The sequence below is a fragment of the Acomys minous genome, assembly GCF_964271855.1.
Source record: "Acomys minous genome assembly, chromosome: 13".
NCBI lineage: Eukaryota > Metazoa > Chordata > Mammalia > Rodentia > Muridae > Acomys > Acomys minous.
The window spans coordinates 105644915-105661333 of NC_140495.1; the positions used below are offsets into that span (position 1 = coordinate 105644915).

The following is a 16419-nucleotide window of genomic DNA, read 5'->3' on the forward strand; positions in this document are numbered from 1 at the left end:
GAGGGATGAGAAAGGAACCAGCTGGAGCAGGGTGTCAAGAGATGAGAGGCAGCAGGGTTTTGGGTTTTGTTTGTTTGTTTGAAACAGGGTCTCTCTGTGTAGCCTTGGCTGTCCTGGAATTTGCAATGTAGACCAGGCTGGCCTTGAACTCACAGAGATCTGTCAGCCTCTGCCGCCCCAGTGCTGGGGTTAAAGGCTTGCACTACCATGGCCCAGGGAAGCAGCAGGTTTTGATGGAGTTAAACTTATACTTAACCCCATGACACCACAGTCCCACTCAAGCCCCACCCCTGCCAAGTCTTTAATCCACAGCTGCTAGACTCATAAAAAAAATGACCCAAATGTCCATCTAGAAAGGAATGGAAAACATAGGGTGTAGGATGACTGTTACAAGTACCAGGTGCAGTGGTTGGTGCTCACCACACCAATGGGTCTCAGAAGCATCATGCTGAGTCACTTCCTGGGTCATGCATTCCCGCCCCCTACACCCCATGCCCCACGCCATGAAACTTTGCTAGAAAGGTGTCTCTGTTGGTAAAAGCATGAGAACCTAAGACTGATTTCCAGAACCCACACAGAGAGCGGGGCGTGGTGGCACACGACGACACTTGGTATGCTGGGTAGGCAGAGAAAGGAAGATTCCCTGGGGCTCACTGACCAGCCATCCTACCCTAGTCGGCCAGACCCAGGATAATGAGAGATTAAGTCTCAAGAAGCAAGGTGTACACTCCTGAGGACCAGGGAAGGACACTGACGGGAGGTTGATGTCCGGGCTCCATATGTATGGACACAACCAAGCATAAGGCAGGCAGATCGCTGTGAGTTCGAGGCCAGCCTGGTCTACAAAGCGAGTCCAGGACAGCCAAGGCTACACAGAGAAACCCTGTCTTAAAAAAAAAAAAGAAAGAAAGAAAGAAAAAAAGAAAAGAAACATTTACACCCCTCCCCCTAACACCTCACACAAGCTCTGGGAAACACATCTGTTGGATGGTCTCCGAAAGTAAGCCAGCTGCTGACTGGGGCGGCCAAGAGGCCACATGAGAGGTTCACGGACACCTCAATTTCATCAATGGTGACACCAGTGTGCAGATTCCTCAAAAACACATCCAGGTGCTCACATTGAAATAAGAGATTTTATTAGGTACGAATCACAAACAAATAGAAGTGATTAAAAAAGAGGAAGAAGAAGAAGAGGAGGAGGAAGAGGAGGAGGAAGAGGAGGAAGAAGAGGAGGAGGAGGAGGAGGAGGAGGAGGAGGAGGAAGAAGAAGAAGAAGAAGAAGAAGAAGAAGAAAGAAAGAAAGAAAGAAAAAAAAGAAACAGGAGTTTTACTCAATCCTATGCCTGACTGGGAAACCTGGTGGGCTGGCAGCCTGACCTTTGCAGCCCACAGGAAAGGAGATGGCTGTGGGCCTGGGAACCCAAGTGGAAAGAGGTGGAATGACACCCAGTATCTATCACGTTCTCTGGGTGAGGGTGGGGACTCAGAAGAGCCACCTAGACAGGAACACGAGGTTTCGGATTCTGCAGTGGTAGCAGGCTGCTGAACCAAACATTTAACCAGCATGCATTCCATCACTCGGCAAAGACTAGAATCCTCTCCCCCCCCCCCTCATTATTTAAGAGATGATAGCAGGGCCTTACCAGACAGCTGCTTGACGGCCACAGGTCTCACCTTGTAAGGAGTTCTGCAAGAGAAGAGAGTGTCGCAGTGAGTGGCTGCCACAGGCACTGGCTGCAGCCAGTGATAAGCGCTCCCCAGGGCGCCTTTACAATTAAGCCCACTAAGCTTGGTGATTTGCTTTCTTATTCTCTTGAGGTGCTGGAGATGAAACCCCAGGCCCTGCGCGCATGCGCATTCCGAGCTCATGTTCTGCCCCAACACTCCTTTCCCCCTAACCAAAACTCTCACTCTAAAAACTGTATCATCTAACTGAAGCGGAAGGTTCACACTTGATTATAATGAGGCAGATTTCTGTCATCGATATAACTGAGGCCCAGAGAGACAGCATCCGGTAGGACCGGAGGACTCTGACAGCCTTGCCTTCTATCCCAAACCAGTGCAAACTGGCTCCCTCTCATTACTGTTGGAGCTCACAGGTCTGTACTGGAGCCACTGACCCTGTCACCAGCCTGTTTGAAGCCGGGCAGAAGAAACCCCAGGCTATTTGGACGGCAGGGAAAGGCTCTGTATTTGATCTAAGGATCTCTGGCTAGGGCAGGAATAGGCATCCGAGACCAAGTGGAAACCAGGCGACCGTGGGCAACCCCCAGTGCTAACCTCAGGAGAGATTGGTCGGTTATCGTTTGGGTTGGGTTTGTTTGTTTGTTTGTTTGTTTGTTTTCACTCAGCAGTTAAGCAGAAGTTGCAACTTGATAGCAAGATGGCTACAAGGCTAGAGACGCCCCCCCCCCCCAAGAGGTGCCATGGGCAGGATGTGCACTTGCAATGCAGGCGTGGGTGAGAGTCTGAACACCTGGCCCTCAGTCTTGCCAATGACGTTAGGGAGTGTGTCAAGATGAGCCATCCGAGTCCAGGGACCTTCAGGCTTAACACAGATTTATTCACTCATGCTGTTCTGAGAGCCTGCTGTGGTAGGAGCTGGCTGTGACCGAGGCCAAAATGTTCCTGTTAATGGGAAGTGATGCCCCATGTTCAAGTGTGGGTTTCCGAAGGGACAGAAAGGAGGCTGGATAGATGACTCAGAGGTTAAGAGCACCGTCCGCTCTTCCAAAGGTCCCGAGTTCAATTCCCAGCAATCACATGGTGGCTCACAACCCACCTGTAATGAGATCTGGTGTCTTCTTGTGCTGGGCAGGCACACGTGTGGGCAGAATACTGTATAAATAATAAAACAAAACAAAACAAAACCTTTGGCTGAAGGGACAGAAATACTGTTTTGTTTTGTTTTTTTACAAACTTTATCTTTCTTTTTTATTTAATTTTTTAATTTATGTGCGTTGGTGTGGGGGTATCAGATCTTGGAGTTACAGACAGTTGTGAGCTGCCAAGTGGGTGCTGGGAATTGAACCCGGGTCCTTTGGAAGAGCAGGCAGTGCTCTTAACCACTGAGCCATCTCTCCAGCCCCCAGAAATACTGTTACAGTGTCTATCTTTGGCATGGGCGACCCGTTCATCATCCCATGTTGCTTTGGTCTGATGCCACTGGCAAGAGATAAGGAGGGAGACAAAAAGACCCTGAGGCCACAGGCAGAGCTCCCTGGCTACATCTCATGGCTTCTTGTTTAGTCTTGGCTCCTGGTTCCCAAATCCTCTCGGCTCAGTTCTGGACAGCTAGTGATGTGTCTTCTGGGACTGAATACACTCTTGGATCCTTCTGAACTGAGTTACAGCCTTTCTTGCTCTCTTCCTCAACACTGTTAATATGATGTACGTGACAGCCCCCTTCCTGCTCCGGAGGTGATAAATGACCCTGGCCTTTCATTGCGTGTCTGGTCTGCAATCTGACTGCTTGGGCAATAGTCTTCCTTGATGATGTCTCGGGAGGCAGCAGCCTGGCGCCAGCTGGGCATCTATCTAGGAGGCCTGTGCACTGAGCTGAGCGAGGGATGGCTTGTATATCCATCCTTGCTGGCGCCCGGTTGCTTTACCCAGCAGGAAGATGCACGTCTCACAACTTGGCTAAAATAGGAAACCAAAGATGTGTTTGTGTTATGTCAGAAATGCACGGTGTCAGTTCTGGCCCTCTCCACTCTCCATATGCGGCACCATATGCCCCACTCTCCTCACACCATGCAAGCATCTGTTCCCCTTCTCCAGCAAGAGAGTAAGGGCAGGGCCCGCGAGAGGCAGCGCCGAGAGCTGGACACTGCCAAACCTAGAACATTCTTTGGTCAGAAAAAGGAGCCGGATGAGAAAAAGCCCTCTGAGGGGAAACCTGTAGCTCCATTTGGCCAGGCTCCGATATGTCTGTTCTCACCAGTCCTGGGGAACAGGCCATTCACCGCGCCTTGCCAGCTCCAAATGAGAACAGAAGCCTACTGGCCTTTCCTCTCACTGCTGTGACGTGGGGTTTGAGACAGGTGCAGAGAAACAGCCCAAAGGCATGAAGCTATGAGAGATGGAGACCGCTACCCGCTGACCAGGATGGAGGTGGCTGGCCAGAAACCTCTGAGATTTAGGGAGTCTTGGAAAACCCATCCTGTGAACAGGAAATGGGCTCCAAGTGTATGAATGAGACCAGCCACCTACAGCCAAATCCCTGCCACCAGTAGGGAGGCTGGGACATGGGGAGGTGACCATGTGTCCAAGCTGAAGAAGATCAGTGTGGTCTTCCGAGGTGGGGAAAGTTAAAAACATAGACACAAGCGATCAGGCGTGATGTGGCCACATGGAACGGTGGGGGTGGGGTGGGGGTAGGAATGGGCCTGTGTTTGTGGGTGGGAAAGTCGGGGGTGTGTGGTGTGTGTCACATAGACCAGAGGATCTGTCCTGTATCTCCTGAGAATGGTACTACCTGGGCTCAGAGGGCAGAACTTCCAGGTCACAGGTCCACAACTAAGCGCAGGGTAGTTTTAGAGGTTCCCCTCAGCGGCGTGTGGTTCTCACCCCAGACTCTGCACCCTAGAACCCTTTGCAGACTTTTACAAAGATCTGGATGAATGACTCTTCAAGGGGCTTCTGGGTTAACTAGGTCCCTTTAAAAGATCTTGCCAGTTTTAGTGCCCAGCAGGAGATGAAAGCCACTGTTCAGCTGACCTGGTTTATACTGAGCCACCAGTGTGGGCGAGTGGATGCACATCTTCCTGACAGACAGGCATGCTAAAGCACATACATGCACGCCTCTAGGTCAGGAACCCCCATGAAGAGCAGATGGGGACTTTCTAGGCCACATATGTCCTGGCACACATGGAGCCTTCAAGTATGGAGCTGACAACCCTGTCACAGCACACAAGCTCAGAATGAGATACTGAGTCCATTCTGGACAGGTGGAGAAGCTGGGAAGAAGGGGATGGGGGAGATGGAAGTGCAGGAGGACGTGGAGACCCTGGGGACAGCAAGCACGGTCCACCGTGCCTACAGTCTGTGACTTTCCCATCTCCATGCAGCTGCACCAGCACCACACCTATCCGTAACTCAGGGCATGTGGTCATCACCAGACCTGGGTCATTTAGGTCTTAACCCACAGTTGTGTTGCCCATGTCCTGCTTCACGCAGCCTCCGTGTCCGCACCTCTGTAACATCAGACACCTGCCTAGCCTCATGAAGCTCCATCCCTCTCTGCATGTGAGAGATGGTTTCCAGCATCCCACGAATGTGGTGTTCAGTCTGCACATTTGGGCTAGTGGTGGGGCAAGGCAGAGCGGCATGGAGGAGGGTGGCCCCTGTGTGTGTGTTTGTGTGTGTGTGTGATTGTGTGTGTGTGCGTGTGTGTGTGTGTGTATGAAAAGATAGGGGTCAGAGACAACTTTGTGGAATTTGTTCTCTCCTCCCATCTTTACATGGGTTCTGGCCTTGAACTCATGTCCTTAGGCTTGTGTGCAAGCGCTTTACCAGCTGAATCATCCCTGCCAACCCCAGAGGCTACATTTCAAGTTCTGCACATCTTGCACATATGACTTGGAGACTCCTAGGGACTTTCCAGGCCACCTGGAAAGGTGGCATCACTCAGGGCCCCGTTCCATGTCCTCCCTGAGGGTACAGACAACTGGCTCCAGCTATCCTGTTCATTCTTACAAGTGCACACACAGCCACCGGCTACGCTTGGCCTTCTGTGCCTCACCTTCCTTCCTCCTATGCACAGAATGTTCCAGTAAGGGCTGAAGTGGGGAGACAAAGTCCCAGGAGACCCTAGTTCTCTCACAAAGATCCTTCAGGATGGAGCTATGCTCCTAGCCCAGTCCATACACACACACACACACACACACACACACACACACACACACACACACACACACACACACCATTCTTCAGTTTCCCTGTCTGCACACGGCCTCCTCACAGGGCCCCACTGAGGATGGAACATGGTTTTACAAGAAGGAAGGAGTGAACTGAGCCTCCTCCTGCCTCCCATCTGCCTCTTCCCATCCCTGCTGAAACTTCACACTTTTCAGCAGTAGTAAACAAAACCAAATTGCAAACTCCCTGGCACATGGCACATGGAAGCCGTAAGACACCCCAGGAAGAGACGCTTACCGCTCTGAGTTTGCAGGCATGGTGGGATCGATGGAGACCATGGCGTCATCTGTGGTCAAAAGGGAGATGGTGGTGTTCCTGCAAAACACTCACGTCAGCACTGGTCCCCCTACACACTTGCATGGGGCTCACGTGACAGAGCCCAAAGGGCCTGAGAACTGGGGACCAGAGGTATCCTTAGCCAAGGGTGTAGACACCCCCCAACCTGCCTTAGCCAATGGTGTAGACACCCCCCATACCCACCTTAGCCAAGGGTGTAGACACCCCCCATACCCGCCTTAGCAAATCAAGTGAAAAGGGCAAGCGTATCCTAAGAGCCTGTCAGTTCTGAAGTATTTTAACGTGGGAATTGGAGCATGGCTAATTTATTGAGTTGGGAGATTAAGGAAGCTGTGGAGCACAAAAACGAATGTAGACCAGAGACAGGAACTACCACCTACCTCGAAGCTTCTGGGCCCTTGGAGAAGCCCTAAGCCTGTCCCCCACAAAGCCGACTTCAGTGGTCAAAGTTCTCCCAGCCTCTCCTCTAAGGGGCTTCTGCCACGGAAACGAAGCCCTCTGATCCTCAACTGTGATTTTTTTTATCATTGTGTTTTGATTTGTGTGCACCGGGACGAGTGCATGCTTGTGTGCGAGCCTGAGGCCAGAGGTAGCTCAGCCTCCTGTGGCATTTCCTCAGGCACCAGCCACCTTGGATTTTGAGATAGGGTTTCTTACTGGGACTGGGACTTGCAATTCAGTTCCCCAGAGGCCTGTGAATTTTTTTTTTTTCAAATCGGTACAATAGAAATGAGCTCCTAATCTCACAGTGTGCGCACAGCAGATGTTTTGCAGATCGTAATCTATGCTGCCTAAAGCTGCTTTTGCTGCACTCGGTCATTTGCTGCAGCCTCCAGAACTCGGTTTCATCTCCTCAGTGCCTTTCCTCGCTGGTTTGTGAAAGTCTTTTGTTTGCTTGTTTGTTTTGTTTTTTTTCGAGGCAGGGTCTCTCTGTGTAGGCTTGGCTGTCCTAGACTCACTTTATAGACCAGGCTGGTCTCGAACTCACAGAGATCCGCCTGCCTCTGCCTCCCGAGTGCTGGGATTAAAGGCGTGCGCCACTACCACCCGGCCATGAAAGGCTTTTATCATCCTTCCATCCCATTCACCTCCACTCACCCCAATCTTATCTTTATCCAGTAAGCCATTCCTCCTCACCCTCTCTTTTCTCTTATTCATTTCTTCAGTTGTTCTGAGACAGGGTCTCACTGTATATATAGTCCTGGTTGGTCTTTAATTCACAATCCTCCTGCCTCAGCCTCTCAAATACCAGCATTTCAGGCATACACCTTCTCTAATGGAAAATAGATGCTAAAATGGGTCAACTGTCTCTTATCTAAAATGCTTAGGATCAGGGATTTTCTTTTTAAAGACTTTAGGCTACCTGAATATATGGTATACAATATTGTGGGGAGCCGACCTATGTCTAAACACACAAACTGTGTATTTCACTCTGCATTTTGGTTGACATATCTCACAGTGTCAAGTATAGCATTCTCCTCTTTTGGTGTCAGGTCAGCGCTAAAACGGTTTCAGACTTTAGAGAATTTAGGATTTGGGGTTTGAAGACTAGCAAGGATCAGCCCGAAATTAGAACATCTCCATGCTAGCAGAGGCTTTAGGGAAGAAACTAGGAGGATTTTGAGGATTCTGTAGGCCAGGCTACTGCTTTTAACTCAACTCTGAAGCAAGCCTCGTGTCAAATGCTGATGGGGACAACATCCCTGAGGGCAAAGGCGCTTACAGTTAGTTATTTGAAGCCAGGGCAACTCCAAACACAGCCACCCTCCTCCCCCAACAGTGAGTGACCAAGTGGAAGGGAAAACCCAGCTCTGTAGACAGAGCTCTGCTGAGCTCAACCCAGTGGCTGGACACTGCTGCTGGGGGTGGGGGGGTGGGGGGGTGGGGGGGTGTCAGCAGAGCCAGGACTGAGCTTCCCATGGGGTGTGGTGGATTCCTCTGCCTGCTAACCCCCCACTTGCAGCTTCACCCTTCTCTGGCCCACTGTGGGGGTAAGGCAGCCTTCACCATGAAGCAAGCACACAGGGGACACTCACCTAGGCAAGCCGGTGGCGATACAGAACAGGTCCATGATGTCACTGGAGTTGCAGTACTTGCTGAAAACCACCTGCAAAACACAGAAGCGGTGCTGGGGAGTTGGCTCCGTGAGTAATGTGCATGCGAGTAAGTATGAAGACCCGAGTTCAATCCCCTAGAGCTCATGTACACAGCCAAGGGTTGTCACATGCCTCTAACACCAACACGGGGGATGCAGATACAGGAGGGTTCCTAGAACTTGCCAGTCATCCAGCCTATGTGGGGAGCATCAGGCCAGGGAGAGACGCTGCCTCAAAAACACAGGATGTGTGGCTTTTGAGGATCATCACCTAAGGCTGACCTCTGGATTCCTGCATGCATGTGCACACATGTGCATATGCACACACACAAGAAAGCACACTTCACAGGCAGCAAGGTGGCAGAACGGCAACTCGTTTCCATTGAAATGCCGGGTTCCAGGCACTTCCTTGCTGCTTGGACTGATGTTTACTTTTCAAAACTGTGGGCTCTAGGAAGTCACATGGGCATCTTCTCATGTGGTCAGTGTGTGTGGATTACAGAAAAACTGACTACCTTTGTTAGGTGAAAGCAAACCGCTCGCCTGCTTCTCCATGCCTGTGGTGACTGGGGTTGCGTGTGACACAAAACCAAGGATGAAGTTCCAAGGTACTGTGGCACAGCTAGTCTTCAGTCACCTCACAGTGTTGTTATGGGAAAAGCAAATTTAAGGTTATTGATTTTTTTTTTTTTAAAGATTGCCTTTTAGTCTTTGGGGAATGAGGATTTGGAGCTGAATGAGCAGATCAAAGGGGGAATCAAAGTGACAAGAAAAGAGCTGTGAATAGCTAGTGACACAGCAGAATATAAAGGGTTTGTGTTGTGACTCTGCATGCCACGGGCATCCAGCCCTGGCCCTGCAGGACAGCGAAAACTTGTCTTGCATCAGCCTGGTCTATGCAAGAGCCCTGTCCCGGCTTTTTCACTGGTAATCGCTCTTGTACATAATGAATCTATCAAACTTTATCATAGCTTTCTTTTTCCCTTCCTTCCCTCCACCCCTCCCTCCCTTCTTCTCTTGTCCTGGGGAGTTGAACCCCCAGGAGAACGACTGAGCTACAGTCCAGCCCCCCTTTTTGAGACAGCTTCTCACTGTGGAACCCAGAATTGAAATCCCTCCCCCCCCCCCAATCTCAGGCTCTGGACTGCAGGGATCACAGGCACCTCTAAGGCCTACTTTCATTCAAAAGACATTTCCCTTGGATGCTTCTTCCCGGATCTCTGCGTAAACGCCTTTCAGTCCCTGCGTGCGGGGGAGGACCAGGACAAGGTGACTGATGATATTTTTTGATGCCCGACACAAGTCTTTTTTAGCTGAGTTGCTTCTTGTTCTACTTAGAAATAGTGAAATACAGCAAATAGAGGACTCTCTCCCGTGAACCTGGCCTTTCTGTGACTGAGGTCACTTCCTGCATGCTGCCCAGTGACACAGAAAACAGTGTATCTGTTCATGCCTCAATGATTTCACCCTTTGGATCTACACCGTGGGTGACAGCTGTTCGCTGTGACCCGAGTCATCCATCTGCACTGTCCTCGGCTCCCTCCTAAGGATGCTATTCCAGCTAGTCTCTGGTGTTGCCCAGACTCCCCCCTGCCTCAATTCCCAACTCATCCTCTCCCTGTCATAGCCCTACTGGGTGTCACTTTTCTTTACAGAGCCGCTGCTAGCTCCTGTCACCCCACGGTGAAGACCCAGCTCTTTGCTGAGCATGTAAGGTCAAGTCCCCTCCCAGCCTGTGTCCTAGCTAAATGTCCCCACTCTGGCCTCTAACTCTAGCCTTGTGGGTGTTCCTCTCCTAGCCCCCCTGCCCTCTCTTTATCTCATTATCCACATATAGTGGCAGCATCGTTGGTCCCTGCTGTCAGCAGGGTACACCGCCCCCCCAAGTGCCACCCTGGCTTCTGCCACGAGCATCCCTGGCAGGGGCCTCTGAGCCATGGTTTATGCTGCAGATTTGCTGGCGCAGCCAACCTGGAGTTCTGAGTTAGCCTGGGTTCTGGCTATCCATTCACCCATCAAGGCAGATGGGGCCTTTCTTGTAGCTCATTCTGCCTGTGCTGTTTGGCTTTTGAGGTCTCACACGCCTATGTGCTGGAGGTGGGTATAGCAAAGGACGGAGGCAGAAGGCCCTTTCTATGATTGATCTTTCTGGAAGATGTAAAAAAAAAAAAAAAAAAAAGAGGGCAGGGGTAAGAGGCTCTTCAAAGTGCACCTGCAGTCAGAGAAGGAACGGTCCCTGGGCCAGCTCTGGGATGCCATGCACAGAATCTGGGTGAGGCAGGAGGAAACCATACTTTGTTTTTTTACTAGGCTCAGAGAGGGACCTCTGAGGCGTCAGGGATGTGGTGCTGTATGCCACCTATCCCTCTACAAAGGGCCTTGTTCCTCACCTCCCATGCCCAGACACTAAGGGTACCAAGTGGCTCAGAGGGGCTTCTCCAGCATGCTCAGAACCCACAGAGCTAATCCTACAGTTGCATCCTTTCTATAGCCGAGAGCCACTGGTACCAGGGCCTCTTAGGGCCCATGTAGTGTCCAGTGGGACTCTCTGTCCTCCTAGTTCCTGCCTTCCTAGTTTCTACAAGTCAGAGAAAACTCCCTGACTTCTTCTGTTCCTATTTCAGCCTTACTTAGCTGTGTGTACACATGCACGCCGTGGTTGCAAGTCAGGCCCCTTTACCTGAGCTTCACGCATTTCTTTGTGCCTCAATTTTAAGTTCTGTGGAATAGGAATAGGCCCTAGCTGTCGTCTAGTGATGGCTATTGTCTTTTTATATTTTTATTTTTTATTTATTTATTTATTTTGTATTTTGAGCTAGGGTTTCTGTGTAGCCTCGGCTGTCCTGGACTCACTTTGTACACCAGGCTGGCCTCGAATTCACAGAGATCCGCCTGCCGACCACGCCCAGCAGAATTCACCGCGGAGCACAGAGTGATCCCCAGGTTTTACTTGTTCGCTTCTCGCTCCACAAAGAATCCCTTTCTTTTCTTAAGCATTTTAACAAACTGTAGGCTTTTTTTAAAAAAAACCAAAATGAAACATTTTAAAATAATATCTGTTGTTTTTTTTTTTTTTTTTTTTTACTGCCATCTCCGCCTCCTCCCCAGATTCAGAAAGTTTTATTAAATAGTCTTTCTTTTCCATGGCAACGGGGTTATCTGCAGAGGTTCCGCCAGAGCAGTAGGCGACTCTCAAAGAGCTGGGGCCACCATATGGTGCCGAAGCTTTGAACTTCCTGTGGGGGGATGGGGGGGTACAACGTGCTTCTTGGGGCCACAGTCTTCCCGGGGAAAAGAAACACCTTAGCTTCTGGCAGGCTAAGAGCCTCGCGCAGTCCTGAGAAATCTGTCCCCCCAGATTTATAAGGGCAGCTGATGAAATGTGAATCAAAGAGAAGTGAGGCTTTTAGAAGTTGAAAGGTAAAGTTCTCAGCCAACGGTAGTGATCCATGCCTGTAAACCCAGCTGGGGCCTGAGGATCATGAATACGGAGCTAGCCTGGGCTACATGGTGAGTCTGAGACTTGCTTGGGCTATGTGAGACCTGGGTCTCAAAAGAAAGAAGAAATAAAAGGAAGGTAAGTCTTCCAACCGATCAAATGGGAGGCTCCTGACACTCTTGCTGTTCCCATGCAAACAGCTGAGCTGGGTCTGAGGAGACTGGCTTTGTTCTGGGACCAGGACATCATTTCTGGTAAATGGCCTAGAGAGGCTGCATAGAAACTTAAAATGAGCAGAAAAGGCTCCGAGGGGTGCTTCTAGCAGAAAGCACACGCGAACCCGTATTCCTCCGCTCTGCAGCGTGATTGCTTTCTTGAGGTCTCTTTTGAACTGGCTGCAGCACGGGTTGAGCAAAAATCTTTTGACACACCATAGTCATCTCATGAGAAGAAGAGTCACGATCCTTTGTTGTTAATTAGTCTCCAACCGGGCCAGTGCCAGGAGAGTCTGAGTGGGTGGGAAGAAGCAAAAAGCCAGAGGACAGGATGCTGGGACGCCTGGAGTCAGGAAACATCCAGCCTGGGCCAACTGTCACTGACTGCAAAAACCAGCTGGCTGTAGTGTGTGCTCATGAGACCCTCAGGAAGCCTCATGGGAAATGGCACGGGGCCGCCTGTCTACATTTTGACTAATTTTGTAGATTCTTTGTTCATTACTCAAGAAATAGACAGCACAGGAAAATAGAAGTTGAGATTTAAACAAGATGCCAAGGCAGCCAGATTCACAGGATTTCATACCGCCGTCCAGCTTGGAGGCAGATCGGGGCTGGGGCTCATAAACAAGCAGGGAAAATCACCTCCAAAGTCTTTCATATGCCTTGATTGGCAGCACTGTGATTTTTTTTTTCCCGAGACAGGGTTTCTCTGTGTAGCCTTGGCTGTCCTGGACTCACTTTGTAGACCAGGCTGGCCTCGAACTCACAGCGATTCACCTGCCTCTGCCTCCCGAGTGCTGGGATTAAAGGCGTGCGCCACCACGCCCAGCAGCACCGTGATATTAAAAGGCTGACAGGAGAAACAAATGGGGAGCAGAGGGCTTCTCCCTTCTCCTCACCGAGTATTGGTCCTTCTCTCTCTCTCAGGCAAGACCTGTGAATGTCACAGCGCGGCTTCGTCTGGGAGCCCCTCCCCACCTGAGTCTGCCACCCACAGAAAAGAATACCGACACTTAGGGGAGTTGGCAGAAGCAGAGCACAATTCAAAGGCTGGCACAAAGAAAGAGAGGCACCCTGGCATGTGTGTGCTTTCATGGGTGCAGCCAGGGTCAGGCCACTAGACCCTGGTTACTTAGTCTATATTCAAGTCAGGCCCCTGCTGCGGACCTTGCTACAGGCACAGAGCTCAATCTGGGGACCGAAGCTGGATCCTTCAACCTTCACCCTTTCTCTGCACTAGATTCTCTTGTCCCCTGTAAGCAAGACTGTAGCCACAGGAGCCTCAGTTTACCATTCTGTAAATGGGCCAACAGAACCAGAGTGTCACTGGCCTCCCCTGGGAGTTGTGAGCAGCAAGCGGAGGAAAACCCTGGAAGGAACCACAGAAGCACAGCTGGACACACACCATGTCGAGTGTCACACCATCATGGTGGTTACCCATGAGCCTCATGACCATCTTGGGTTATCGACTTAAGTCTTCAAGGGTCTCTGAGGTACCAGATGCAAGCAGAATATCTTCCAGCCACAACTTGTGCAGCACGTGTGCACACACACACACACACACACACACACACACACTGAAGGATTTCGGGGTGTTAAGGTGGAGAATAAAAGTGGGATGCAGCTCCTCTGTGCCCATAGTTTCCTGAGGGAGGAGCTGCCCTTGACCTGGTAAACTATCGGTCCAGAGCTGTGTATGGTGGAGCACCCGTGGTTTTGAAAAGATGTTCTGGCCCAGTTTGGTGACTCTTGGCCTCTCATCACAAGCATAGGATGGCAAGTGGGGGTCAGGCTATTTAGCAATCACTGGTCCTGTCAGCTCAGTTGGGTACAGACTAGTGGTTCTCAACCTTCCTAATGCTATGACCCCTTAACAGTTCCTCATGTTGTGGTGACTCCAAACCATAAAACTATTTCCATTGCTACTTCATAACTATAATTTTGCTGTTATAAATTGTCATGTCAAGTTGGGCAGTAGTGGCACACACCTTTAATCCCAGCACCCAGGAGGCAGAGACAGGCAGATCTCTGTAAGTTCAAGGCCAGCCTGGTCTATAAAGTGAGTTCAGGACAGCCAAGGCGACACAGAGAAGTCCTGTCTCAGGGGGAAAAAAAATCATCATGTAAATAGATTTTGAGCTAGAGGTTTGCCAAAGGGGTCGTGACCCACAGGTTGAGAACCACTGGTGGTGAATGGCTAATTAAACATCTCTCTATACACTTTCTTCCCAAAACTCAGGAGTAAGCTTTCAAGTGTCACAGTGACCAGCCTGAAGCTACCAGGCACAGGGCACCTCGAGGCTATGGCAGGTGGCCCTGGCTCCTGGTGACCTGTCGCACCATTATGCTGATGGAACTGAACCTGGGCCAACCACAGTTCTTCATGAAAGTTTCCCTAAGAGACCTGGGACTTGTAAGAATGGATGGCGAGTTCAGCGGGAGCCACCAGAGGGATGTGTCAGGGATGCTCAGTACACAGAGGGCTGCGGGTGCTGTGGGAGCAAGCAAGGGACTGGAGACACAAGAGTCAGCTTCTGAGGGGGACTCAATTGTCCTCACAACAGCTACACACCCACCCAAGGTCTCCACCCAGCTCAAGCCTCCCTAAGAGGACAATCGTTTTAGCTGGGACACTGGGAAGGAACAAGTCAGGAGACTGAGAAGCAGAGGTGAAAGGGACCGCGGTGGACCCAAGTAGCTTCTGGGCCACAGAAAGGGCAAGGAGCCAGTTTGGATTCTGAGTCTGGAGGCATCCTTCTACGGATGTGGCTCTGTCTCTAAAGTGGCAAGCTAATCAGGGTGTCGCTTTTCTCTTTGTGTCCTACTATGAAAAGAAGGAAGAGGGTTAAGTTGGGGCCTCTTGCCAGATGGTGGTGGCATGCGCCTTTAATCCCAGCACCCAGGAGGCAGAGGCTGGTGGATCGCTATGAGTTCGAGGCCAGCCTGGTCTACAAAGCAAGTCCAGGACAGCCAAGGCTACACAGAGAAACCCTGTCTTGAAAAACAAAACAAAACAAAACACACACACAAAAGAAGGGCCTCTCAGGTTCCTGGTTCAAACCCCACAAGGCAGGGGAGCATTTTCAAGCTCCAAGCCCCATCCCCAGGCAACCAGCTGCCCCATGTGGTCCTGGCTGAGGGTGGTGGTAGTACCTTCGTATCGTCTAAAAAACCAAAGCACACAATGAAAGCGCTTCCAAGTTCCTAGGAAGGGTGCCTTACCAGGCTGTACGCGCCAGCATTGCAGCTGCGAATTTCAATACAAAAATGCAGCAGGACTTGGAGGGTCACCGAGGAGGAGGTGAGTGAGTGGGGAGTGCTGTGGAGTTCTGGCGTGGAAGCAACTTTTGATGAGTTGTCCCCTGGGTGGGAAACAGGCCTGATGAACCCACCTGCTGCACCCTGGTGTGGGTGCTCAGCAGTGGCTGCCCTCTCTCAACACAGTGGGGACTTGGGCTGAAGTGTTCTTTCAGTGGCAAAGAGGACTATGGGAAGAGGTGGGCATTCTGCTGGTGCCTGTGCCCCACTCAAGGCTGGACTGCCTTCTAACTTGGCCTCTAATGTCATGAATGATTCTGTCCCTGAAGCTTAACCTCTGTGGGACTGAAGGGATCTGGAGGTGCAATGTTTTGAGATTTTTTTGATTGTTTTGTTTGTTTGTTTGGTTAGTTTTTGTTTTTTTGGACAGGGTTTCTTTGTGTAGCCTTGGCTGTTCTGGACTCGCTTTGTAGACCAGGCTGGCCTTGAACTCACAGAGATCCACCTGCCTCTGCCTCCTGAGTGCTGGGACTAAGGTGTGTGCCACCACTACCCGGCTTCTGGTTTTTGTTTTTTGTTGTTGTTGTTGTTGTTGGTTGTGGGTTTTTTTTTTTTTTTTTTTTTTTTTTTTTGGTTGAAGAGTTTTTATGAAGACAGGGTCTTGCTATGTAAGCTCTGGTTGGCCTGGAACTGACTCTGGCCTTAAACTCAGAAGAATCCTCCTGCCTCAACCTCCTCAGTGCTGGGATTTAAGGCACACCTGGTTTTGTTTGTTTGTTTGTTTTAGGTTTTTTAAGACAAGGTTTCTCTGTGTAATAGTCCTGCCTATCCTGGACTCACTTTTGTAGACCAGGCTGGCCTTGAACTCACAACGATCCGCCTGCCTCTGCCTCCCAAGTGCTGGGATTAAAGGTGTGCGCCACCATGCCTGGCCCTGGTTGCCTTTTTAACCTGCCTTTGACCAAGAAATGCTACACAGAGATCTGCCCTGTGAGACGTCTGGAACCCAGCCTGGCTTCCAGGAAGGGCAGTTCTCTGTAGCTGTTGAGGCCACTGATGGGCACAGGGCTACACGGGTGCACAAGGAAGCTTGCTATGGAAACTTGGATTTGGGTTCCAGACACAAAGTGTCTTCTGAGGTCTCTGTCTCATTTATCCTTGATATTCAGATTTTATTCAGTCCAAAAATGGCTGCA

The 16419-nt window shown here is 50.5% G+C and overlaps 1 protein-coding gene across 4 annotated transcripts in view; it reads right to left on the reverse strand.

Moving 5' to 3' along the window:
- PDE9A (phosphodiesterase 9A) overlaps positions 1-16419 on the reverse strand; it is an 89230-nt gene that overhangs the window by 54526 nt on the left and 18285 nt on the right. For all 4 annotated transcript variants that reach the window (XM_084753703.1, XM_084753702.1, XM_084753700.1 and 1 more), the window contains exons 2-4: positions 8253-8323; positions 6157-6234; positions 1644-1687 (exon numbers count right to left, since the gene is read on the reverse strand). In XM_084753703.1, coding sequence (XP_084609829.1) covers positions 1644-1687; positions 6157-6234; positions 8253-8323 — 193 coding nt within the window. The remainder of the gene's footprint in view (positions 1-1643; positions 1688-6156; positions 6235-8252; positions 8324-16419) is intronic.